General features: G+C 40.1%; 3 protein-coding genes across 25 annotated transcripts in view; 1 reads left to right on the forward strand and 2 right to left on the reverse strand.

The window, feature by feature from the left end:
- The window catches only part of mark3a (MAP/microtubule affinity-regulating kinase 3a), a 53,686-nt gene extending 51,165 nt beyond the window's left edge, over nucleotides 1-2,521 (reverse strand). For 15 of the 22 annotated variants that reach the window (XR_004761382.1, XM_035380983.1, XM_035380953.1 and 12 more), the window contains exon 1: nucleotides 569-701. Coding sequence is in view for 21 of the 22 variants with exons in the window: in XM_035380983.1 (XP_035236874.1) it covers nucleotides 569-676 (108 nt within the window). In the remaining variant the exon portion in view is untranslated. Of the gene's footprint in view, nucleotides 1-568; nucleotides 702-1,790 lie in introns of those variants that run through there. The other 7 variants (XM_035380993.1, XM_035381002.1, XM_035380962.1 and 4 more) reach the window with 4 other exon arrangements.
- Nucleotides 746-24,893, forward strand: si:dkey-196h17.9 (exocyst complex component 3-like protein 4). Its single transcript, XM_035381106.1, has 13 exons — nucleotides 746-856; nucleotides 2,955-3,062; nucleotides 18,883-19,063; nucleotides 19,603-20,161; nucleotides 20,868-20,982; nucleotides 21,074-21,187; nucleotides 21,494-21,594; nucleotides 22,869-22,961; nucleotides 23,084-23,207; nucleotides 23,314-23,424; nucleotides 23,533-23,685; nucleotides 23,911-24,032; nucleotides 24,171-24,893. Exons 3-13 carry the CDS (start codon nucleotides 18,913-18,915, stop codon nucleotides 24,313-24,315), a joined length of 1,788 nt encoding a protein of 595 aa, XP_035236997.1. The 5' UTR covers nucleotides 746-856; nucleotides 2,955-3,062; nucleotides 18,883-18,912; the 3' UTR covers nucleotides 24,316-24,893.
- Nucleotides 6,351-13,749, reverse strand: LOC118207484 (eukaryotic translation initiation factor 5-like). Of its 2 annotated transcripts, none has more exons than XM_035381119.1 (12): nucleotides 13,595-13,749; nucleotides 13,102-13,303; nucleotides 11,812-12,091; nucleotides 11,396-11,477; nucleotides 11,120-11,292; nucleotides 9,671-9,782; nucleotides 8,409-8,530; nucleotides 8,142-8,303; nucleotides 7,865-8,026; nucleotides 7,311-7,475; nucleotides 6,977-7,117; nucleotides 6,351-6,769 (listed from the first exon to the last, which is right to left on the reverse strand). In XM_035381119.1, exons 3-12 carry the CDS (start codon nucleotides 11,881-11,883, stop codon nucleotides 6,668-6,670), a joined length of 1,293 nt encoding a protein of 430 aa, XP_035237010.1. In that variant the 5' UTR covers nucleotides 11,884-12,091; nucleotides 13,102-13,303; nucleotides 13,595-13,749; the 3' UTR covers nucleotides 6,351-6,667. The 2 variants fall into 2 exon arrangements, with proteins under 2 accessions (XP_035237010.1, XP_035237019.1); XM_035381128.1 differs by having other exon boundaries at nucleotides 13,065-13,303.
- Nucleotides 24,894-25,700: the final 807 nt, after the last annotated feature.

A 25,700-nucleotide genomic window follows, 5' to 3' on the forward strand; every position in this document is an offset into this window, starting at 1 on the left:
TCAACTACATCCCGGTTTCCCTAAAGACATGCTTTTCCAAACCGAAAACCAAACAAAAACTTCCCGTACGCTAAAGCACATTTATATTGCTTAACTATTCGAAGACACAAGCCTCACAGAGAACAGTAAACCCGACAAATCAGTTTAAAACCTCCAAATGATTCACACTTTGAGGAAGTAGAACACAATGGGTTTCCCAGTTTCTCTCAAAATTTCCAAGGGCTGTAACAGTGATTCTATTCAACTGGAGTGGAAATCGAATCATCGAATTTGACCATGAAAAACACTTGTTGAGACATGAGAATTTGCCACCAAAAACAGAATACTGCCTCGTGTAGTAATTCAGTACTACACGAGTAAAAATGACTAGCAAAACATGTGATTCAATACAGGGTGTACTTGATCATTTAGCTTGAACGCTAGTTTATCACATTAACACCCTGTACAATTAAGGTAGAAATAGCACAGTGCTTCTTTTTGATATAGTCTCGAAATTAAATTCCTATGTGATGCAAATCCCACATGCCCTAATCTTAAATGGAAAAATCTATTAAAAACGGTCACTTACAATCCTGATACGATGCCTCTTCACCGAGTGGGAGGCTTTCATTTTTGTATTGGCGATTTGAATGGCATGGAACCAGGCTGCCTTCTCGGTTTTGTGAGCGTCGTTCATTGATCCGTTCTTGCACACCAAGACTCGAAACAGCACGAAAACATTCTAGCACATGTCATTTAGCCTAAATGCGAGGGTGGGCGCCACCCCATCTCTCCTTGCAAAGAGGGATTGGCACTTTCACAGTGCCGACACTTCCAACGTCCAGGCACGCCAAAGAAACGGAATCCTCTCCAACAGGTAAGCGTGCATGTCTATAGTTGTGAAACGTAAAATGTAGCCATGGGGGGGAAATAAATAAGCAGGTTGTTCATCTGGTGTAATATACTGCACACGCCTTCCATTCTACATTCAAACATGTCGTATCACCACAGTTTAACCCTTTCAGAGACTCCAAACTTTTAATCAACAGTGTTAACCCGTCTGCGTAGGAGTGAGTCAAGGAAAAATCTGCACGATGCCGTAGGCTATCACAAATACTTTGGCTTATGTCGGTATTTACTTTAAGGACGCACTGTGGCTATTGGGATGTTATACTTGGTTGTACATTATTTCACGTTAGCAGTGGCCCAGACCAGTGAATCATTTCGATATTTTTTAAGAGTCGTTTAAGATTTACTGACTGAATTACATTCGCCAGACAATTATTTCACCAGTTCCGTAATGCACTGACCCTCTGGATATGCAGCTGTCCGACTGAAACAGACTGCAGATGTGTATTAGGTCGCATGGGTCTTTATCAAATGCCGAGATATAGACCCAGAAAAAGAACAGTCTTCCTGTACAAAAGTGTCGAACTGCCGACGCAGACTGCGATTTGTCGCGGCACAGTGATAATAACTAGAGATTGTCTCTGCGGAGATGTCACAGTTTTTGAACCCGATACTGTGGTCGAAGTTTGTGCAACATTAGCGCTATGCGTCACTGTCTCACCCAGCTACAACAAAAGTCTATCAGCCGAAATGAAATACTTAACAGAATGTTAGCTGTATACGTAGCTATATATTATTACTAAAGCGACAGTTGAACTGAAACGTTCAACGTCGACAGGCTACATGACAAACATTGCCGACTGAAAAGTTGGTCAACAGAACAAAATGCAACCAGTTTAACAAAACATGTTAAACCACTTTGGTTGTAAAAACTGTTCACATTTTAAAAAGCAAACACTTACATTTTCAGTATCCCGTTCATTCACTGTAGGTAGGGGTGTTCTTGTTGACATGTTTTTCATTGGGGTGTAGTTTGCCTGGATGTTTCTGATATCGTGTTGAGTTTGCAGCACCTTGGTCAGAGGGGTGAAAGGCAGACAGTTATCTGCTTACTTCTGGTGATGATCATCGATTCGATGAGAGGAAAAAAATCGAAGACCGTCCAAAGCCAACTTCCAACAAACTTGAGTCTGAGGATACCGGACACTGACTAATTCGGAAACATATTGTACTACATCACTCTACAAAATAGCGAATCAACTGAATATGAAGGGTGTCTTTTTATACTAAATACAAACAAAAATAAAACAAAATATTTTCTTCATGCAAAGTTCGCCACCCGAAAAACATATCCTCAGTGCGGTCTCAATTAGATTTCGGAATCCCTCTGGCCTTTTGCAGTGAAAAGTGAACAGAACACACAAACACTAGCTAAATAGGCCCTCATCAACTGCACTGCATCCAGACAAGGGAAAGGGGAGGGGATTCAAGTAAAACCGGTCTTATATGCTGTTGCCAGTTCGTTGTTTTTCAGCGTGGGTTTGTGTCCGCTTAGTTTTCGGCTTCCGACCCGCACTGTCCTGGTTTTCAAGAGTGATGCCTCACTGAAACACCCGCTGTCGATTCGATTCCTCCCATCTCTAAAGTAACGTAGCCTTGATAGCTGGATCCAAGATGGCTGCCCACTAGCTGAAGAGTACCAAGCCAAGCCCTCCGGAGGGCTAGAGGAAGTGAGGAAAGAGGCGGCGTACGGAGCTCATTGGCGCTGTAGTTGAAGCAGTACTGTTTGTTGTTGCTAGGGTGATTACTGGTGGAGGTGCACAAGACCTCAAAACAAGTAAGGCAAAATTATACGGCTCGTAGCACCAGCACCTTGCTTTTCTTCCAGTGGTTATGATAAAGCACAGACTAGTTAGTAGCATGACGTGTTTTTATGCGTTTAAAAACTATGATTTACACGGCGCACTTTTGGTTGCATTTGTCAGTTGCATCCCACAACCACAGCAGCCGAGTGAGATTTTCTCATGTGTTTATGAAACTAATTCCTGTTTGTCACGGGCCTATGTAAAATTCGGTCAGTACTAAAATCTGGACTTGTAAAAAAGCCATGATTTATGGAATTGCAGATGTCCCGGTCCCTGCTGCTGCTGGATGATGGATCATTGTGAGACTGCCGGGGTGGATGTAGGTGGTGGTGAAAGGTGGTGAACACAGTCAGCCTTTCTTGCCTGCAGGTAATAATTTTTTTTGAAAAATTTATTTTACTGGATGAAATCACATTACTTTTCACCTGAAATTAGTTTCAACCAAGTCCCCTCTGCTCTGAAAGCTGAGAGTGGATTCAAAATGAAACTGAAGAGGCTTTGTGAGTCTGTGACGACTATCACTACCCACCTTTGTCCTGAGTTCTCTCCCTGATGAACCAGCAGTTTCCCACAGAATACGATCTACTGTGTCAACGTGAAACGCACAAAGGTTCACAGGGGGTCTGAACAAAGTCACTGTGTTCCTCTGTGACATCATGTTTTTCTCACTTTTCTTACTCCCTGCAGAACATTGGTTTCCTAACACCTGCTCTACCCTGGTTGATATAAAAGAGTGAAATTAAGTGTGTGTGTGTGTGTGTGCGTGCTGGTTGGGTCATCTTCATCTCTTTCTCTTCTCTCAGGCCCATAACACACAGATCAGCTTTGTCTGCAGATCTGGAGACTGGGGGTCAGTTCCACAGCCAGGCAGATGCCTATAACTCTGCAAGCTAACATTTCTTCTCTTCATAGACCACATTAACATCTGCTGAGATGGCAGGGTTACCTTTGCTGGTGACCTTGGGGAGTACCTCCTCCAATTCTGTACTGGGCCACCCTCCAAAATCAACAAAAACAACACAATAGGAATACATAACTAAGGACTTGCAGTGATAGGGGAGGGGAGTATGTACACATATTATCCACAATTTTGACATTTTTTTATCAAAGATCAGTTTGCTGAACTTCAAGCTGATGATTATAATCTTTTAATTGCTTGTCTTACCCAATGCTTATTCAGAATATTATACTCTGTTCCCCCTACAGCTGAACATACAGTTCATGGAAAAACCAGATAAAATAGACTAATTTAATAAAAGAACATACACTTGATGTGTTTGGATTGTATATACAGGGGAGCATCATTACACAGGATACAAAAACATGGATAGCAAGTCAGTCGTCATACAGAGTTTGTATCAAATGCGTTCCAGTTTCATAATGTTCAGAACAAGGACATGGAAAGTGGCTTTGTTTCTTCATCCATCTGAGAGTGCACATTCTCTGGGTCCATGTACGTAAATGGCAGCAGTCAGGGTAGCAGTAAATTGACACTGCAGTTGGATTCCTCTCTAGTTTACTCTTATTTACACTACACAAATCCATTATTTAGTGGTTATACATAGAAAAGGGCTCCACTTTGTGGGGGGAAGCAGAACTGGAGGCAAGATTCCAGCAGAGAGTTTGGGGAGCTCTCTGAAACTGTAAAAGGGAGCTCTGTGCAGGCATGGTCAATTTTTGGGGCTGGGCACTTTCAGCAGGGATGAGATCAGTAGCTTTTGAGGGGAGGGGGGGGAGGGTAAGGATGATCAGCTGCACCTCCCACTCTGCACTTCCTGTGTGGTTGACACTCCATCAAAGGCTCTTTTCATGAGAGTCAGAGAGTGGTAACCAACCACTGAACCAAGCACAGGGATGATTCACCTGGCAGTCAGCAAGGGAATATTTTTCTTTTTTGACATAATTCCCATATTTAAGCAAAACATGTTGGTGACTGTCTAGTATGTGTTTGTGTTAGGCTTAAATGCTCAGTGCTCTTTAAAGCTACAGGGAAGGGGTTGCTTGATATGCCATTCTATTTTTACCCTGCTCTCGCCCCCTTGGCACAGACATGTCATTGAGCTTGGTTTTTGTGATCAGGTACAGTATAGCAGTGTATCATGACCGCAGTAGACCACGAATAAAGCTGTTTGAACAGGCCCAATACTTAATGTTACTCACAACCTGTGTAACTCAATGAATATGTCTGTTGGATGGATATATTTGTCTCAAACAAGACGTTCCTCAGAGAACAGACTCAATTTAATTTTGTCATTAACACAAATTCATTGCACTGATTTAGTGTGTTTTCTTAAGAGAAGACCCTGCTGTGCTGTGGGTAAGTGCAATATAACTGACTTTTATCATTTCTTTCATATGGTCTTTCAAAAGGAACAGAACAGCATTCGACATTGTCACTAAAAGCCAGTAATATGTATTTATGCAAAACAATGAGTAGACATAATTAGCCAACAACTGAATTTGATTGTTTAAATTGTTACTGTTCACTTGAAAAAAGTTACTCATCTGTTAAAATATTTTATCACTAAATTTAGAAATAGAATATATTATAAAGGATATACCTGTCAAGTTCTACTGTTGAGCAATAACTTAAGTGAACAGTTAAGATTTTTTTGTCAGCACAAAAGATTGCCATGGCATATGATACACCATAGAAAAATAAAATTACACCCCCATTGCAGTGAATCATGCCTGAATTCAGATTTGGACAATTATGTAGTTCACTTCAGTCTTCTTCAGCTCTCAGTTGTCATTTTGATTAATTTTATCTCTATGATGAGATTGGTAATAACACTGTGGAGCCACTGCCTGTTTGTTTCCTGGAAGTAAATCGGAACGAATATTTAGACAAACTATAGGCAATGGCCCCATCTTGTGGCCAAGCAAGGAAAATACCTGTTCATGTGCTAGTGCTTCCTTATCTGAAATGTACATGCAAACTGCCCCAGCTCAGACCGTATCAAAGCCGTACTCTTATAACATAACCCTGGACATTTGACCTACGTGATAAAGATCAAACACACTGCCTATTTCTCAATTTTCAGTACATTTTTTCTAATGTGTTGGGTTTATGCAGTTCTTTCTGTGCACCAATGCCATGACTGTGAATCAATGTACAGTTGTGTGTGGGGTCCAAAACAGCTCTTTGGAAGCATCCAAACATCCTTACTGGTAATGCGGAATCCTTACAGTCCATGGTTGTTTTGGGTATTATTAACCAATTATTAACCCTTATTAACCAATGTGACAACTGTCCACTTAATACAAACGCAGATACAAGTAGTAGATGGAATGATGTGACAATGGCGTGGTGATACCTTTTAGCCAGTTTCTTGACATTCGATCATCTTCTTTGACAAGCAACTAATGTTCAAAATATTAAAATAATTTTAAAGGGGAGCAGGGCATGTTCCGCCTTTAGTAGCAACACCATTCTTGCATTTCCAGAGATGCAGATTTTCAGGTATAAATCCTTTCTCCAAAATGTACCATAGCTGGTTAGTAAAATAATATAACAGGATGGTAATGGTGGAGAGAAGAGCAGTTAAACAGTAAAAACACATTCTGGCTCCTCTAGTCCCAAAAAGAGTGTTTAATCCCGCCTAAAAATAATACCGCCCTTACCAATTGGCTCAAATCTGACAGGAGAAAAAAAAATTGTGTGAATAGCAAAACATTCTTTATTGATTGGAAAAAATACAAGAGAAAAAAACCAAGACAAACAATCATGTGCAGTTAATTCATCATAGCCCAAAATGTACAGATGTCTATAACCCTTACTAATTGGGGGAGGAAAAAAAGGAAACCCTTACATCTAAGTATTTTATCAAAGCAAGCACTACATTATGATGCAGTTAGCAAAGCACTACGTTAACCAAGCCACAGCAGCAGGGAAGGACAGGCTAGCTGGACTTAAGCCCTGTGATCTACTTTAAAACAGGTTCAAGCTTTGCAAAGCGCAAAAATGGCAGCTTTTAAATGGCATCAATATCAATATCATCCTCTTCCTTGTTGTCAGACTTTTCTGGTTTCACGGTCTCCACTTTCAGCTCACGTGCAGAGGAAGAGTAAACCACCTGGAAGTGAACACAACATGGCAGGGGTTACACTCGCTGGTCAAATTCAAACGCTGCCCTTCCTTCTTTGTGTAATCACTTATCACCATCGGCAACCATACTTCCTAATTTCCCCATCATATTACACTGCCAGGGAGAGGTCAGCTGTTCTCAAAATTTACTCTGCAGACAAGGACAAAGATTTAGAATGACTGGTAGAATAATCACCTCAACATTTTCATCCTCTTCGTCCTCCTCTTCCTCGCTGCCTTCGCTCTCTTCTTCGGCCTCTTTCAGCCATTTGACGAAGGGAGCAGCCTTGGCATGAATCTCTTTGGCGAGCTCCTTAGAGACATATTTCTTTGACACCTGTAACGCAAAAGCAGTGACATGAACTGGAAGGAAGCAACGGTCTGCAGGAGCCTGTCTCCTCCAAACAACCCGCTGGGGGCTGCAGGTGCATTGTGGTATTTGTAGTCCTGTCTCATTACTGCAATGTCCTCTGTCCATACAGCCCTTCCTGTACCAGCGTTTTGACTGCCCTTCATGTACAGTCACCCACCTTCTCAGCCCAAGCCAGGATGACGTCCTCTTCCAGCAGGTCTGCATCATACAGGGCCTTCAGTACAATGGGGACCCGGGGAAGCAGCTGGGCCTGGTGCAGCTTCACCAGGCACTCAAAGCCACCAAGCAGGTACTTCTGGGCCTTCTTGTTGTTGTGACAAAACTAGAGGCAAGAGAGCTCGTTACAGCAAACACAATGGTGCTCAACCTTCACTGTCACCTAGGTCACAACTGTCCACAGTGTCTGACACAGCTGTGGCTCTATTCATCTTACAGGCCCAAGTCTAAATCACCAGCACTGTCATGTTTCACCCAGGTCAGCGCTTCACAGCCTTTCCCACTGCTTCCCTGTGAAACATGAGATCCCACCCAACAAAGAGCACTGTCCTACATAGGTAAGGGGAAGGAGGGTGTGGGGGGGAGAAAAATATAAATACAGCTCCTAATACATGCTTTTGTTTCGAAGTGACCAAACTAATTGTTTGCCCCCTTATTTTTTCCCCACGTCCTGCCAGGTATGATTTCGCCAGGGCTGGGGATGAGGTCACTCACCCGCAGAAAGTGTCGTTTGTACTTCTTGATCTGGTCCCGGATGTTCTCATCGAACAGCAGCTCGCTCAGGATCAGGGGGCCCATGGCCTTCACATCCAGCCGCTCTGCCTCAGCCAGGATCTCCTTGTCGGCACTGTCAATCGCTCCGTTTTCCTTCTTATGCTTTTAACGCAGAAAAATGTAAATCACTCAAGGATTCACGCAAACTGCAGAAGAAAGAGTTAAGAGATTTCTTTTTATTATTATACCAAGAATGCACGCATGAGGGGAAAGGCACCTTGACAAAGTTGTAGAACATGTTGACCCTCTCCTCCAGGGTCCTCTCCAGGTCTTCGGTGAGGGTCAGGTTCTTGGCGTGTTCGCTAATTTCCTCCATCCTGCGTCTCTGGGCTTCCTCGGTGGTCTCCTCTGCCCAGTCTTCATCATCGTCATCTCTGTCCTGCTCCCCCCAGACAATCAGTCATTCAAAAATCTGGAGTTTCTCATCCGACTCTCAAACATGCAAAATGCGCTTTATCTCCCATGGTTTAAACGGGGTACCCACCACAGCTTCAGGGGCATCTATGTCATTGTGATTCCCAGCTTCTCCGCTGCTGGAACCATTCTCTTTATCTTTCTTTCTGTTCTTCTTTTCCTTCTCCTTTTTGACAGATCCACTATCATTCTCTGCAAGGAAAATGAGAAACCAGTTTGTTCAGATGTTCAGAGGGAATTGGTCCTGGAAAAGAGGACAGGTCCAGGGAGACCATAACCTGTCACGGCTTCGTTTGGAGAATGGTGAACAGTCAGCTACGTACACTGACTGAGAGGCATAAAGAAAGCCTTAATTAGCGCCTTTGAAGTCTGAATTACAATATCCCTGCAGTCTTACACAACTAGATACAGTTCCCTGGTCAAAGCTTTAGGACAAGGAATATAGAGGAATGGCATGTCATTAATTTTTATAAAGCAAAATTCACCTATTCCAAACTTCATCAGGCAAGTGCCAGGTATGACAGTTACAAATTAACCTACACTTTAGTTTATGTCCAAATGACCAGAAAGAGCCAAAATATTTAGCCACAGTTACAGGCAGACATTCCAGTCATGTTGTCACAGTACATTGTATAATCAAAAACCCTCAGGTTCAATTAGGTTTCAGGGCCAATGGTTACAGTTATTTCCTGGACAAATGATGCATGGCTTTAGACTGTCTAATTATTTGCACCAAAGACCACACTGGACATTAAACGTCACAGAATTCCTTTTCCTTCTTAAGCCAACTTAAACCAATTTTAAAATCAACTTTGTGGAAAACAATTTTAAACACTTGTATGCTAACAATATTACTTTAGATGAATGCAGCCAATTGCTGAATCGCTATAAAAGAAGGTAGCCCACCATCAAGGGCTGACAAACATGGAATTGCCTTTAAAAAAATGTTTTTTAAACTTCATCTAAGCTCCATATAATAACCTGTCCAACAACTGCTAGCGACATCTGTATCCACACGAGAACTCCGTACATGCACGTGGCATGTTATAACCCAAAAAGCTAGAGCTCTGAGAAATAAATATGCTTCAACCACTCCTATGAGCACAAAGCTTCTTTAGGTGTCTACAGTTAACAAAGGATTTCATTCAGGCTTCATGCCCTCCACCACTAATCTGACTCACTACCCAACACTGACTGACTAATTCCATGTAACCCCATGTTAATATGGCAGTAAAACTGCCTATACATTTTCTTATGATGTACAGCAGCACTGTGCCTAACCCAATTACCTAAACGGCGCTAAATAGCTGTTTAGCAGTAGCCTTCACTCACCTGGTGGATTTTTAAGAATGAAGGTGCAGAGCTTGTGTCGCGTGTCAAGCATGCCTCGGTACCCACAGGCTTTACAGGAGTTACCGATGGTTTGTTTCTTGGGATTGACATGCTGGAAGAGAATTCAAACAGAACAGATATTGAACCATTTAAATTCAATTTACCACACTAAACAAATGTCCACTTCCATCCTGTGAAACTGATTAGCAGCTTACTGATAGATTTTATTTTTGAATTTATTTTTTGTTAAGGGCAAAGTTTGTAAAGTTTGACACCATTAGAATCAAACAAGCATGCATCAAAAAAAAAAAAAAAAAAAAAAAAAAAAAAAATCCCCATTACTATGCTAATGTTACTATGCTAACATTTCCAGGAAATGCCGGGACTGTGACCACTCCACAGGGATAAAATACCACGGCAAGACATCTTCACCACAACACTCCAGCTGTGAGGCATACACAGCTGTCCTATATAAAATAAATGTTGTGGAGTGCCAAAGAATTGCACTGCAGAGGAAAAGGCCAACTGCTTTAGCACAGCTGCACTGAAGATGGAGCACTGCGTGCCTCAACCTCAGCCAGCAGTGAGAAGGGGGCGGGACTTGCTGGCATTACAAATGCACCCACTGATCCAATATTCCTGACACGCTGGAGAGGTCACAACTGGCAAGCTGCCAAACACTGATCTTTGAGTACAGTGTAATACTGTTTGCTTGCCCCTGTGCAAGACATTTTAAGCATTAAGAGCACAACTTGTCCAGGATCACCTTGAGGACCTGCATGGTAAAAAAACAACTTCCCTTAAATCAGAGGTATTTCAGAGACAAAGCTGGAGCTGACTGGCCGTTGGTTCTCAATTGAGATCAACTTCTACCGAGTTCACATGCAACCGTAGCACCAGCTTCAACCCTGACCTTATTATAGCCTGCACATACAACACTGGAAAATACCATACCACGCAGAGGGAAAGATCTGACCTTGACGCAATCACCACCACCACCACCAAGGGCAACGTATGTTTATTTTACCCTAAAAGCAACTAAACCAAAAAAAAAAAAGTCTTCACAAATGTTTGCATATTCTGCCATTTTAGTGAATGGCCAAAGATCAAGGGATTACACAAACGAAAGACAGCAATAATTAAATGAGACACACAGAGTCCTTATTTAAATTTACATTAAAAACAAACTGCCTTCACGTTGTGAACTGCTTAAATGTTTTATCCCTGAGCACATTCCACCAGCTCCAAAATGAACTTATGTGGTTAGATGATATTATAGAGGGGTGTCCAGCATATGATAGTGGATCAAACCTCATTGGTGCATGACAAGTGGAGATATTTCAATGAAATATCACACATTGGTTCAGTCAAAATAGGAAGCAATTTCATGTCCCTATGCAGCACAGTAATAAGATTTTTTAAAAAGTAACACCATTGAAAACCATTTACCAGGTCAGTTTCTGGATTGTCACACTCAGGACACAGCACAAATTTTCTGATGAAACCATCCAGCATGTCCTGCAGTTTGTTCGCCTCGTGAGATCCATTGACAATGTAGCGGTCATTCTTGGCATCAAACTGGGTCTGGGCACCCAGCTCACAGCCAAAAAACTTGGTGGGATCTACAAAAACGGGGTCAGACAATGTTAAGTCACACCAGAAGAGCCCAAAGTCCTTACGCTCAAGTGACAGTACTGAAACAAAGTGGGACCGGAAAATACTTACACGTTGGAGGCCTATTTAATGCCTTTGCAACGTCAACCATGTTGACGATTACCGTCTTAATTCCATTTCCCTTTCCTTCCACCTAATGAATAAAAAAAAGAAAAGAAAAAACAAAAGAATTATTTATTCAGTCTAACACCAACTATGTGATACTGGATTCAGGCTGATTGCGGATGAGACGCATCTTACACAATTTAACTTGTGTAGTTCACATGCACACACTACTTGACAGGGTCCCACCTGAAAACACGTCCTATTTTTAACACGTCCCCTTGGATTACTCACAAGAGCATCTTTGCTCATTATACTACCCTCTAAACAGTTAAGTTGAATGCTGGGCTGTGTTCTGTATTGCCTAAGATCATAAATGCTCCTTGGTTCTGTGTTTCAGTGTGATCCCCCATGACCCAGCTCACCTTAGCGATCAGACGGGGCATCTTGTAGCGATAGAACTGGTCTGACACGCTGCGGTTGACGTTGACAGACATTTTGGCTCGCTATTAGCTTTATCAGTAAGATAAAAAGATCTTGGATTGCAATTTTTTGGTATCTTCTGTCTGGAGAAGAGTGGATGACATAAACGACTGGAAGCGTACTCGGTCTCTGACATGAAAAAGATTTTGCCACTGAGGCTGCAAGCTCCTTGCTTGTAGGCTAAGTTTCCCCCACACTGGTTCCAACAGCTGCGCAACAGCTCTGTAAAGACAGAGGAGAGAGAAATTCAGTTAACTGGCAGATGTTTTACTTGAAAAGTAGCAAGGTGGTAAACATGATTATATAGATTTTCAGCCATTTCTGCTATGACTTGACAGATTGATTTTTAACATATCACTACATCCACCTACACATGGAAGTAACCACCTCAGAGTTGCACCAGTACGTATTATCTTGACCTTAAAAACATCCAACATTAAATGTTCGCATATTTTAGGTATCCTTATCTTGCTAGCAGTATCTGCCAACCGCTGGAGTATTTCGCCAAGTCGCCTCGCAAAGGTTCGGCACTTTAGGATGATACTTCTGGGGAAAGCAACCAATACATTACGCTACTACGTAGACGATTCAACTGGTTACCCACCATAAAACAAATGAGACTCGGCGTCCACGCGGCGTCATTATTTCGTTTGATCCGAAATAATACATTATTTCATGCTCGTTTGGGGGGTATGTATTACCAATTTAGCAACCCAAATAACTGCTACGGAAGGCAACGCAAACTGGCCAATTTGTACAAAAGATGGCGTATAATTACTTACACAATAAAATAAACTCAGGGTGGGCCTGTATTTACCAAACGACTCATTGGCTACAACCTAGCTGAGAACTTCGTCAGACAGCTAACAAGGACATAGAAATAACAAGCAGACAGAAAAACTGACGAATGCTGAAGTCCAGGACAAACTATCGAGCACTTATGATCGAGCATGACGTTCATCCATATGTTTTTTTAAAAGCAGACCGAATGTAATTTAAACTCTAGGCCGCTCCTACAAGCAAAGTGGTGCAGAGTGCGTCACAATTTACCATGGGGAACTGTGCGCGAGGGGAGAGACGCCATTTTGAGCCACATACTTCACACACCGCACACATTCTGCGAAAGTCATAGGACACTCGGCTAGCCATACATACAACGACATACAAACGATACCAAAGCAGAGAATCAGAATACCTTTCCCATTTGTCGCTCCTGTCGTCCCTGTACTCACCGTTTTCGCAAAATAAAGACATAAACACAACGCTGGTCGCCCTGAGACACAGTGAAGTGTTTGTGCTTAGTGCTGGTCGAGTCGTAATGGAAGGGAAGCAGGACGGCACAGCAATGGTGCCGAGAGTGCAGAGTCAGTTCTTTACGAGGTGGAGTAATTAAATCCTTAACGGAAATTTGAGACGCCCTCAAAAATAGGGTATCTGTAACCAAAATTGGAAAACATAATTAGCATTAGCTAAGTGACATTACAACGCGGCTTGGTACATGACAGTAACGTTACGTTTGGACAGACTAGCCAACCAGTTAGCAACGCAGCAACCGATCCCATTCACTCCGTATGGTTCTTAAAATAAACTAAAATAAAAAACACTTCTCCACAATGAAGAAGCTACATCTTTGTTTGTTAATACTTTTTAAAAAAAAATCAATCCAATCACAACTTTTCCTAATGTATCTACTGTAATATCAGTTAGCTCTAACGACACGCTTACCTCTAGAATATCCTCACACTGACGCACTGCCAGAATGAACCTTTCGCTCGCAACGCGACTGTCAATCTTAGAAGACCGTTCTCACTAAACCCGCCTCTATGCCGCAAGCTATTGGTTACTTTTAACTTCCCACCCACAGAACTGTGGGGTAGCCGAACACGAGTCACTTCTTTAATTTCGGTCGCAAGTGCAATATTGACTCAGAATGGGTACAGGCCAGAGATGTAACTATTCCCAAACTTCGCTAACGAATTAGTATTTATTCCTAAATAAAACTATTTCAAAGTTTGGGATTATCAGTGAGCGACCTAATCATTAAAAGATTTTCGAGGGTAGATACGTGTGGGCCGTTCTAGAGGCCAGACTCACTATAGCACCCGTACTGTACCCTCGCGATATTTATGTGTACACGTCGATGCCCCCTTGACCCAAAAACGCAGGATTTTGTGTAAAATATATCTAAACAAAAACACATTTTAAATGCACAGAAATAGAAAGCACTATTAGTCATTAGTGAAGACCCGCATAATTTAGGCCTGCCATTAAAAGCATTGATATCAAAATGAGGCCGAGTTACAACAAACAATTGGCTATCTTAGCTCACACAAATAAAACAGGCTCTATTAAAAAACAACGCTGCCCAATAATACCTAAATTATTATATATTACCAGCAACTTGGCTATGTCTTTTTCATTTTACAATCTGAAAAGAATGTGGTCATTAAAAGTTCATGTGTCTTGGCAGTAACCTGCCATTTTTGCATACTGAGATGTACCCATACATACATGCAAACAAGCATACATTCTAGCTCAAAGAAACACATAATAGGTGTGGATTCAATCATTTTTCCTTTACCGTGAATGACAAATAAATGAAAGTGTTTTAATGGGGTACTGTACACACTATAGACCTACTAATTGTTTGTATGTGAGATGAGGATCTATAGACCTAGCTAACCCTCAGTTAGAAACGTGACATTTGCAAGGTAGCTACACTAGCCTATTTAAAAAGAAGTTAACAGTAGAAAGGCCAGAGTGGTCAATTTGACCACTGTCACTTTAAGAAAATCTATAAATCTACCATCATGAAATCCATAGCCTATGGCTCCCCCATGTGACTTTTCCCAAACATATGTATTGCACATTCTGATATAATTTGACTATCAATATTGCATAAACATTTACTTACTTCAATAGCCACAAACCGTCAAACTGACCATTTAAAGTGTGGCTGTATTTTACCCAGAAGGATTCAAACAATGGGATGGGCCTTTGTAATAACAAGACCAGGTTAAAACCTAGTATATGGCTGGACCTAACACACGTGATCCGGCCAACCAATGGTGTGACTTCATAACTTGCCTGACCAATGGTGTAACTTCAACACTCACTCACTCAGTCAGTCACAGACATTCACGTTTATAGGGCTGGCCCCGCTGCGCTCCAGCCGAAAATACGCCCTTTAAAGTTGCCGTTTGCTCGTTCTTTTAAAGAAGGTAGACTACCAGTTCAGGTTTTAAAAGTATTGATTTAGCTGAGGTAAAATGTGAATGATTCCCATCCCTAGTCATGAAACAATATTATGTGTGGTTTGCATGTGAAATGATATAAAATGCATTTCAGAAATATGAATTAGTTTCCCACAAAGATTATACAGCTATAAAAACAATAGTTTCAATTGTCTGGCAATTATTAGTTAGCAAGCAAGCAAGCTAGCACACAAACAAAATATGGCAACCACAAAGGTTTTAAAAACATGTGCACTTGCTTTTATGCCCATTTTGTGTGTATCCAAGTATTCTGCGATTGTCTACTTTCAAGATTCAATGTTGTTATTGGTTGGCGTAGCTAAATGTCCAATGGGGAGAATTATTAATTGTGGGATTGGAGCATTTGTGATGACACAATCAGCAGGAAGAAGAAGAAGGGGAAAACACAAAATAACCCAAGGTTGAGGCTTTATTGTGTGGATGAGTGAAGTCGTTTGTGAATTCTCTCTGTTTACATGAAGTCCAAAGGTATAAAAGTTAATGTTCTTATGGGCTGAGTGTCTGTGGTCATTATGGTTATTTCTGTAGGAAACCCTCTCAGTGCTGCATACATATAGGGCATGCTACCCCCCAAGTTGTCACAATGAACCACGGTTGTGCATTTATTAGGCCCATATGTGAAATTCATTATTTTTCCATTAGTCCCTAAGGTTAAAGAAGTGAATTTCATGACTTGAAATGGGATTTATCTTGCAATTAGTCTCTAAGGTATACATTTAACCTTAATCTGAATCAGCATGTTGCTTGCAACTTGGACATTGAAACTGCAGAACATATTTTCTTGTAATTCTGTTAAAGTGTTTTGGGAGGAATTTCAAAATTGGATGGTAAAAATAACGTAGTATTACCCACCTTAAAAAGTCATTAAATTGGGTTTCATTTTGGAGGTTAAAAAAATCTGATTTATTTAATTCAATTTCTGTTAAAATAAATGTATAATGTTGGCAAAGTATTTTATACATATTTCTTTTCTTTCTTTTTTTCCAAATCTCTTGCATATTTGGTGTATTCATGACTGAAATAGATTTTAAAAAATAGCTTTAAATTAATTTGATCAAAACAAGCCCTTATTCTCCATGATATAATTGGTTATTTGATATGTAAGACCAATTTTTCCAAAAATGTATTTATTTATTTTTTCACTTTGATAATGCTTTATTGATATTTAGTTTTTTATGTTTTACTTTTGGAATAGTGTATGTTATTGTATGTCAGTTAATTTAAAAGAAAATTAAATTTCATAATCAATAAATTGTTGCTGTCCCATCAAGATGCAGAATGCACGCCATGACAAATTGTGCAAAATCATATCAGGGGTCCTAGGGAATTTTGTGTGCTAGCTTTCTTTCCTATCAGGTTATAGCAAATTCTTATTAATCCATCTGCACTAATCTGCCTGTGGTGATTGGTTTGACTGACTGAGCAACCAAGGAACTCTAACTGGTTTGTATTTTAGTGCAAGTACAACAAAATATCTAAAACTTCTCACAGTTTCTCTGCATATAGAAGATATGCACTTCATTAAGTTGTCCATTATGGCATAATAGCTGGAGTGAGGCTGGCAACTATAGGTCTGATTTCCCAGAAAATTAAAATGTAACATCTTTTAAGCGAAAGTGAAAGTGACACCACCACTGGAAAAAAAAGGAACCATGAGAATTTCCCCTTACAGGTTTTAAAAAAAAGATTATATGGGAAATCACCTGAGCCACAGTATAAAGCCATAGCCACTGTACATCATTCATATTGCCAACATCCTGATTTCTGGTAAGATGTGTTCTTCTTTCATTGTGCACTGATTTTACTTAATAATAATATACAGTGTTCAGTACATTGGGGAATGATGATACAAAATGCTGTGTGTTCATTCATGGAGGCGGCTGATTCACCGTGTTTCTAACCATCACATTCAATGTACTCTGTTTTGTTGCCATACAAAATGTGTTGAACAGGACAGCAGGCCGTTCAGAGCCTGAAAGCTCTGGTCATGCTGTTTGTCCCCGCAGAACAAAAGAATTCTAGCAGAATTGCGGTGTGAGGGGCAGTTAAACCAGGTGGAATGAGGGCATGAATGGGAGGCTGCTTCCCTGGATTATGGAGAGTGCATGTCATCATAGAAAAATGCTTATGGTCACCAACAGTGCAGGAATGCAAACATTCCAAAATGGCATAGTTGCTTTATATTTTTTCAAATTGTGTTTTCAAATTTGGCAGTGTGGCCTTGAACCTTCTGAAAGTGACAGAAGTAAAAATGCACATGTTCATTTTCAGTGCCTTTGAAATGTTTTCATACTTTCAGCAGAAGAGAAGCATGTTATATTGTTCACTGTACTCAGTTATTTTGTCTGGTTTGCTTGACCATTTTGGTCTGTCACCCACAATTCATGTAACAGTTGGCTTTGAATACATGGTACGTGTGGCTAAATTAGTTAGTTTAGGCTGCACAGGAAATGTGTGACAGTAGTGCAATCATGCCAGGATGGTAACTGAAACAATCAACAAAAGAAGACTATAGAGGGGTTGATCTTGATTCATCTGTGTAATCTATTTTGAAATAATCTGTGAAATGGTTGTAGTTTCCTTTTGATGGTATGTTTTGCTCTTTAAATATCTGTCCTGAATATATGGTATTGTATTTCTAGATGTGTTTTCATTTTTTGGAATTGTGTGGTCATATCCTCAGCATAAGGGTAACATGAAACACAAAGAGTTATGTTATTCTTGAGCACAGTAAGTAGTTTCATGTGCCTGCTGTTAATCAGCTTGTAGCTGTTCAATCTACACAAGAGCTACAACAGATTTGGGGGAAGTACCGTTTCCTCCATCATGTTCTCCTAAATCCTAATTATATTTATAAAAGAGGTTAACGTATCAAACATGAGAAAATTTCAGTAATTGAGAGCAAATTGCCATTTATAGAATATGACTGCTACCTCCAACCAGAGAATTCAGCTGAAGGCTTCGATTTACGCCGCGATTAATCTTTTTCTCTAGCGGACGGTGGACCCGAATGCTACAAGTTTATAAAATGTTTAACTGACAGTGGTATTCGGGGTGACGCTGGCCCGTGTACGCGTAAAATAAAACTGCTTGAACTATTGATTTGGGGTGTCCTGACTGCCCTGTCTGGCTGAACTCATCGGGGACCCAAAAGTGCAAAATAACAAAGTAGAAACAACGCCACATATTATTCTTCTGGGAAATTAGAGGAGAGTTTGAGCATTTGCTCAGTGTTGATTATCTTGCCAGACTGTTTAGAAGTCTCATTTTGATTAGAAATGCTGGTTTAGACACTGATTGAAAAAAAAAAGTTTCTCAATCCTTGCATTATACATTTAAAAAACACAATGTGAAGATGAGTGTTTTGTAACTTGCTACATTTTGTCTCATTTTTAAAAATCGCATTGCATCGGTTTTCAGCATGACCTCATTTCACCTGAGTCATCACATTCTTCCATAACTTTCACCTAATTATTTCATGCAAGGCCCCAGCCAGACCTTGAATAGAACAAATCTTACAGTTTCTGTATTGGGAATTCCCATAATTTCCCAGGTGATTACGTGTGTAATGCTGTTTCAGCCAGGTTCCACAAATGACAATTTGCTCTCAATGTTATTGAAATATAATGTAATCTTTCTAGTTCCACCTCCTATATCAATTATAATGATAATTTTTACTTTTTCTTTATTTTCATCATCATCATCATCATCATTACTATTATTATTTTCATTTAACAGGTTTATATAAAATTATCTGACTGATTTACCATGTTTTTGGGGTATCGAAAACTACCCAAGTGTAAAGAAAGAACATGGACAATGAAGAGGATTATTAATGCAATGCCAACGGCACAAACCCCCTCACAGAAGACAAAGAAACCTGAGACACTGGGGAGTGATAAGGCTACTCCTGCTGAAGGTAAGGTAGCTGCTCAGTCTGCATTATTGCCACCCTTATATAGCATTTTCATTATGCTGTCTGTTCTCTGTGAATAGAATGAACATATGATGAAATTAATGTAAGGCGTATCACTCTTGAAGTCTCTCATGGTTATGTGATCCCAATACACCTTTCTTCAACTCAACCTTTCTTCAATTTCATTTTCATTCCAACCCTAACAAAGCACACCTCATTCAATAGCAAGAGGTCTTATTAAGTTGCCAATTGGTCATATCAGATATGCCAAATTGGGGCTGAAATGAAAATTTACAGGAGGGTAGATCTCCAGGAACAGGGTTGGTTACCACTGGTTTATACCTTTGTGCCTTTTTGCAAAGTAACCCACAACTTCATTGCGCTTACCTGTTCACCTTTACAAATTATGGTGTTGTACTTGATTCTTGAATACCCGAAAGCTTGCATACTTGACATGATGGTTCAATCATTTTCTGGCTAATTGCAACATGTTGCCTGATAATGACTTCGGTATATCAAAATTTAATGTTCTGTCTTTGCAGTGACAACTGAGACTTCACAGTGCCTCCGCATGGCCCTAGAAGTTCTATACTCAGAGAAAGCAGGGGGTGTGTGTGCAGAGTTTACTCCTCAGAAACTTAAGGAACTGTACCAGGTGTTGTGCAGCATCATGAATAATGCACTGCTTGGGGAATCTCCCTCCGTGGAGGAATTGCGCATTGCCAGTCAGGTCATTGCCGCTGGACAGAAATACCATGGAGTCTATCAACAGGAGGAATGGAGCCCCAAAAACTGGTTCAATATGTTCACTCAACTGGTGGAGCAGGCTGTGACCAAGAAGATCCCTCAGCCACCACTCAAGAGCCTGGGGTCTGGACATCCAGAGAAGGTGCTGGCTGAATACCTGCAGCTGGTCCAGAAGACAGTGCTGGAGGAGCTAAAGAGGCTAAGCCCAGGTCTGAGAGAGACCCCACTTCTTGACTGCGTGGTTGAGAATTTTCACCTCTACATTTTTGCCCAACTGGACCAGGTCTTGAATTGTACCCTTACTGCAGACAAAATCAACCTGGTGCTGTATTGGGTGGCACGTGTGTACCTGAGGTATGAGCAACTAATTTAATTCATTTTTGCAACTGTGTCTAGGGTTTTTTAAGGGACAGCAACCTTTGTGCAGAATAATATAACTGTTTTCATCCCTTTTTTGAGATTAAGGAGCACAAACTACAGTCTGAAAGCATATCACCATAGCTTTACAATGTAAGAAAATGACAGGCATGAGTGCATTTATAAAATGGATCTTGAGGCTTAAAAATATATGGACCCAGGCGTATTCCACCCCTTTAACATTAGTGCAAAAAGTCATGTTTGTATGTTAAGCTGTAACCCCACCCTCCACTAACTTGTAGAAAAATCTTCCTTACTCGTGTGTCTGTACATACATACATACATACATACATTGAGTATACATGTACTCAATTTTCTGGTGCATTTACTGTACATGTATTTCCCTTCTCTTGAGCCATGCCTGACAGAAAAGTATCCCTTTTGTGTATCAGGTCATGATTTTGCTATAAGAAAATGTTATTCAATATGTTGTAAATATATATACCTGTTGTGAAGTTTCACTGTGATTGGTCCCCATCGGACACTGTTATAGGGATATAAACTGAAGTACATGGTATCGACTTTGTGACTTGATCTAAACAGAAGCTGTGTACTGACATTGTAACAAAGTGCTGCATATTGTAGCTGGTAGCTGAAGGATGCAAGTTGACCAACGTGTATCCTCTGGTTTTGGGTTTTACAGTGAGAAATCAATGGGTCACCCTGACATCAAGGATAACTGTTTTAGGGCAGTTGACCTGCTGGTCCTTTCAGACTGGTTGCAGAGGGCAGAAAAGATGTTCCTCACTGCTATACAGGTACAATGCCCATGTGATCTCATTTACAGTGCCTGAGATGTGCAAGAGAATAAAAGGTCAGAGTGTCTGTCTTCTTTCTCACCCTTTCCAGGAGGTTGTCTCAGAGAGACTGCACAGTATCCTTCAAAATGAGAAGATCTACTGGGGCACTTGTATCCCAGGAGATGAGGAGGACTTCATTAAACTGCAAATAGATGTCATTCAGGTAGTGAATTAAATTATTGCTAAACAATGTATAGTTATATTTACCGGTGGCTGTTTAGGAAAAAGCCGAAAAGTTAAATTCAAACTAATTAAACATTGCTTATAAAATATGAGATTGGACTGCTCTTCTCAACAGTTGAGTAATGTCATGAAATCTTACTTCAATATGACTGAAATGTGTCTTCTTAAATTATATACTGAAAAGCACCATATGATTTTATTAAAAGACTCCCTCCTTACGGTGACACTAGCAGTATGCTATTGCGAACTGCAGCGACGACTCCTGTGGTGCTGCTTCTGTTTGCAGGTCCTCCAAGGTTTCATCGAGCCGGCAGGCATGATTAGTAAACAACTCAAAGTCAAAGTACAAGAAATCTGTTACCCAAAGCTGTTGGTCTTTTTAGAAAAGTGAGTACCCTTATCAGTCATTTTTAGTCACATTTCTGATTCTCCATTCAATATCTTTTTTCCATCCCTTGCACAAGCACCTTATGAATATCAAAACAGCCCTTTTAAAAGGCAAGGAATAATAGGGAATAATAATACCAGATTTATTGTGCAATTTCCATTATATAATCCAGTACAAATAATCTCATATCATAGTACATAAAGCTATTTTGGTAGGATGCTAATTGAAACAAAATAGATTAGTATCCTACTACCAAAGGGAAGATTAATTTGAGACTGACTGAGTGGAATGAAAAGTATAATTGTATTTTATCACATAATGTTATATTATTTTGTGAACACATACAATGTTAATATTATGGACAAACATAAAAAATCCATTGGTGTGTCCCGGTTTTAGGGTTCTTGGCCAAATTTAGGTCCTTACACTAAGCAGGGACATTAGTCAATATAAAGCATCACTATAAATTACATATAAGCTTTAACACCAACATTATGGCTATCATTTGTATGCCTGTTGTCTTCCATACCTTTCCTCTGACATATTGAAGACCAGAATGGGCTGACTGTAGGACAGACGCAATGTCTCAAATCTGTTCTTATTGCATTAGGTCTTGTTACTAGGATCTAATTCATTGTGGCTCCAAAGGATGGAGCCCTTTCACTGGAATATAGTGATGGTCCTGCGCTCAAACCAAAACAGATTTTAAAAAATCATTTCTGCATTGTTTCCACATCAAAATGAAGCAGGTGGTTTATGGGTAGGTCTGTGACTTGGCCAATGGTACATGGTACTAATACATTTCTAGCTTAGTGGAACAGGAGTTACCTTGTGGTGTTACAGAAATCAAACCCAGTGAGACAATCACACATCAGGGAGATATCTGTGTCATGACAGTAGAGGTGGTATGGAAAACAATATTGAATATAATGGAATATGACTCGAAAAGTGAAAACCTGTGTTATAGAAGTTGTGTTAAAGTATGTTAAAAGTGTGTTAAATGTTTTATAGCAAATACTGTATGGGTAAGCATTGTAATATCAACTTTACTTGGCTGACATACACTGCTGCATCTTAAATCCTGTCCTGCTGAGAGGGTGAAAACTATTTTTTTTTACATTGAATTTACATTGAATAAACAAGCAAACTCCATTGGTTGTACATTTGGGTTATTAAACTCACGCTGGCATAATAGATCAACCACTTGTATTTTGCAAGCTGTTTTTGTATTTTCCAATAATTAACTTCACATTCCACCTTTTCTCTCTTATAGATATGTAGAGAGAGAACAGAAGCGACTGAAAATGCATGCAAAATCAGGAGAGATGTACCCTTTCAGAACATTCAGCACTTCAATGGAACTTAGGTAAACGCTTACAAACAATCAACTTTCGCTTCTCTCTCTGCGCTTTGTGGGGACCCTGATCTTCCTCACTGAAGATGTGAGATGTCCTTCTACTTATGATGTTTCTGTTGTTCACATTCCAGGAAGTATGTACACAAAATTGCAAGCAATAGAAATGATGAGTCCATCAAGGCTGTCCATTCATTAAAGAGCATTGAGGCCCAGTCTTTGGCGCTTGTGTTGAAGAAGCCATTCTCCAAAGTAGAGGTTCATATCCTTCACTCAATTGTCTTTCTATCATTAAACTCAGAGCTCACTGTCTACTGGTTCATGATGCTTGAGTTTCTTGTAATGCCATTTTATGACATTACAGGCTTCTTTAAAAGAGTATTTTAAGAAAGGAGATGGACACAGGATGGGTGAGATGGAAGAGATAAAAATGCATTTCAGGACCCTCCCCAAAACGAATCAAGAGGCATACAAGGTGAGCTCATGTCTGTTAGGGCTTTGATGCCTGCTCAGATCATAAGTCTCTGGATGTCTGTGAATATAAGGCTAACCAACTTAATGTACTTGTTTCTTCTCTCTTCAGATAGCTGTTGACACAGCTTATGATCGCCTCACTTCTCTGTACCTGAAATACCTATTACAGAGCAACAAGAGTGAGCTAGAGAGGACATGGAGCGATGTAGGGAGTGAAGTGACAGAGAATGCAGAGTATTTACACAATATGTTCTCTCATCTGGTGAGATATCCCTAATAGACACAAGCCTTTGTATGCCGATTGGCACAAGGGATTAAGAGTGCCTTACTGAGTGCAATGCACTAGTTTTGAGGGGGTATTTGTATCGTAAATGATGGGCAATGCACAATGAGACAGCACTCTACACTTTTATGTTCAAGGCAATGGGCTAATGATTAGTATGGATAAGCCAATGTGTACTTCTGATGCCTGAGTTTCATTGAACAGAACCCAGAAGTGATACAGAGGAACCAGGCTCTACTGAACGTTGGAAAGATCCTAAAGTGCAGTGATATAAACGCGCTGAAGATAACAATTGCCGAAATGAGGATAGACTGTCCTGACATGAGGTAAACTCATCATGTTTGGTCCAGAGAGGCCTATTTAGATGACAGGTGTGTCTGTTCTGTTGTCTGCATGCCGCCTGTGTGCCTGTCCTTCATTTCTGTGGTTATGTCTGTGTTGGTATCTGTCCAAATTTGTTTCAGTCAAGAGCAGGTTCGCATTCTGCTGCGGTGGAAGGGTCTATCACAGAGTCAAGTGAAAGAGGTCCTGGACGCAAGCCAAGAATGTTTGTACACTATTGACCTGCCCAACAAGCCAAGATGGTACCGTTATTGCTGCTGCTACTGACTGGATAACAGGGCCTTCCATGGTTCAAGGATATGGACACAACCCCACATTGATGCTCTGAACACGCCTCAACAGTGAATGAATGTTATTCTTTTTCAACAATGGTGTGTTGGAGTGTAGAGAATTTATTTATTTTCAGTTATTCTTCAGTTTGAAGACAAATGTAGGCCCAATGGGGACTTTATTTCTGTTTAGAGCAATTGCAGTGCAGGAAAGTGTCTAGGGAATGTATATATGTCCACACCTAAATTAATTTTGGTAATAAATATATGCTGTATATCTCATTTTAAGTGTCATTGACTGATGCACCATTCTGAGATCTTTTGAGTGTGTCCTGCAAAATTTCATATTTTTTGTGATATTCCCTTTGAATTTGAATAATGTAAATAATAATATAAATGTTATTTTCTTTATTGGCAAGCACATTCATGTAATATGGTGTAGGGGCACTTGCTAGTGTTTTGTATTGTGAATAATGTTACTACTTATTTAGGTGGAGAGACCTGTGTGAAACCATTATTTTGTGTCAAGGGAAGTGGGGAATGTCGGCTTCAAAATATTAAACATTATATGTAGCATATGTTATATGTTTCTGTTTTACTTGACACAATTTCTTTTTTGCAGTAGATGGCAGCAAAAGACAATTGAACAAACAGTTTCACCATTGTTGTTATTGAGGTGCAAAGCTCCATGGGACATGGTTTTGTTGTAGTCATTACATAACATCCGTCATCTATATCCTGGACAGTACCAGTACCCGAAAGAACCTGCGCTGACACAGGGAGAACATGCAAACCCCACACAGAAAGGCCGAGATTTGAACCCGTTTTGCTGTGAAGCGACAGTGCTACCTACTGCACCACCATTATCACCACAGGATGCTATGGTGATGATTAAGATCATAAACAAAGATTGTTGTGTGTTATCTAGTTATTTTTTGGCTACCCTCATTGTCCAATGCATTCAGTAAGCACAAAAATTTACCTGTGTTCTATGATAGTGATCATCACAAGTGTGGTTACCGGTGTTTATTGAATAGCCCCTCGTTATTTGCATTGAAGTTCTTTTTGTGCTAGTTTTGCAGATAGTGACTATGCAATCCCATTCCAATTTTAATTGTAGGCTGCTACTTATCGCTTTTTGAAGGATTAGAATGTTAATTTTTTTTAGGTGAATAACAAGAAGTTACAACAAAAAGTAACAACATTACAGCACAGCAAGTTGCATAATAATAATAATAATAATACATTATTTATAGAGTGCTTTTTCCCAACCCATAAAAAAATTACAATATACATAATTAAAGGAAGATAACACAAAACAGAAAGTACAAGCACAGCAAAAAGCCAATACTGCAGTAGAATGATGAAGGAAGATATTGTCCT

The sequence above is a fragment of the Anguilla anguilla genome, chromosome 1 (assembly GCF_013347855.1).
Source record: "Anguilla anguilla isolate fAngAng1 chromosome 1, fAngAng1.pri, whole genome shotgun sequence".
In the NCBI taxonomy this organism is placed as follows: domain Eukaryota; kingdom Metazoa; phylum Chordata; class Actinopteri; order Anguilliformes; family Anguillidae; genus Anguilla; species Anguilla anguilla.

What these genes read in the sequence shown, in the direction of transcription:
- LOC118207484 (XM_035381119.1), bottom strand. Translation starts at nt 11,883, where the DNA reads ATGTCTGTCAACGTCAACCGCAGCGTGTCAGACCAGTTCTATCGCTAC. An exon ending in TAGATGCCCCTGAAGCTGTG is followed by an intron (nt 8,304 to 8,408) that starts GTGGGTACCCCG and finishes TGGGGGGAGCAG; the next exon opens with GACAGAGATGACGATGATGA. An exon ending in TGTTCTACAACTTTGTCAAG is followed by an intron (nt 8,027 to 8,141) that starts GTGCCTTTCCCC and finishes CTGCGTTAAAAG; the next exon opens with CATAAGAAGGAAAACGGAGC.
- si:dkey-196h17.9 (XM_035381106.1), top strand. Translation starts at nt 18,913, where the DNA reads ATGTTTTTGGGGTATCGAAAACTACCCAAGTGTAAAGAAAGAACATGG. An exon ending in AGCACTTCAATGGAACTTAG is followed by an intron (nt 22,962 to 23,083) that starts GTAAACGCTTAC and finishes TTCACATTCCAG; the next exon opens with GAAGTATGTACACAAAATTG. An exon ending in CGAATCAAGAGGCATACAAG is followed by an intron (nt 23,425 to 23,532) that starts GTGAGCTCATGT and finishes TTCTCTCTTCAG; the next exon opens with ATAGCTGTTGACACAGCTTA.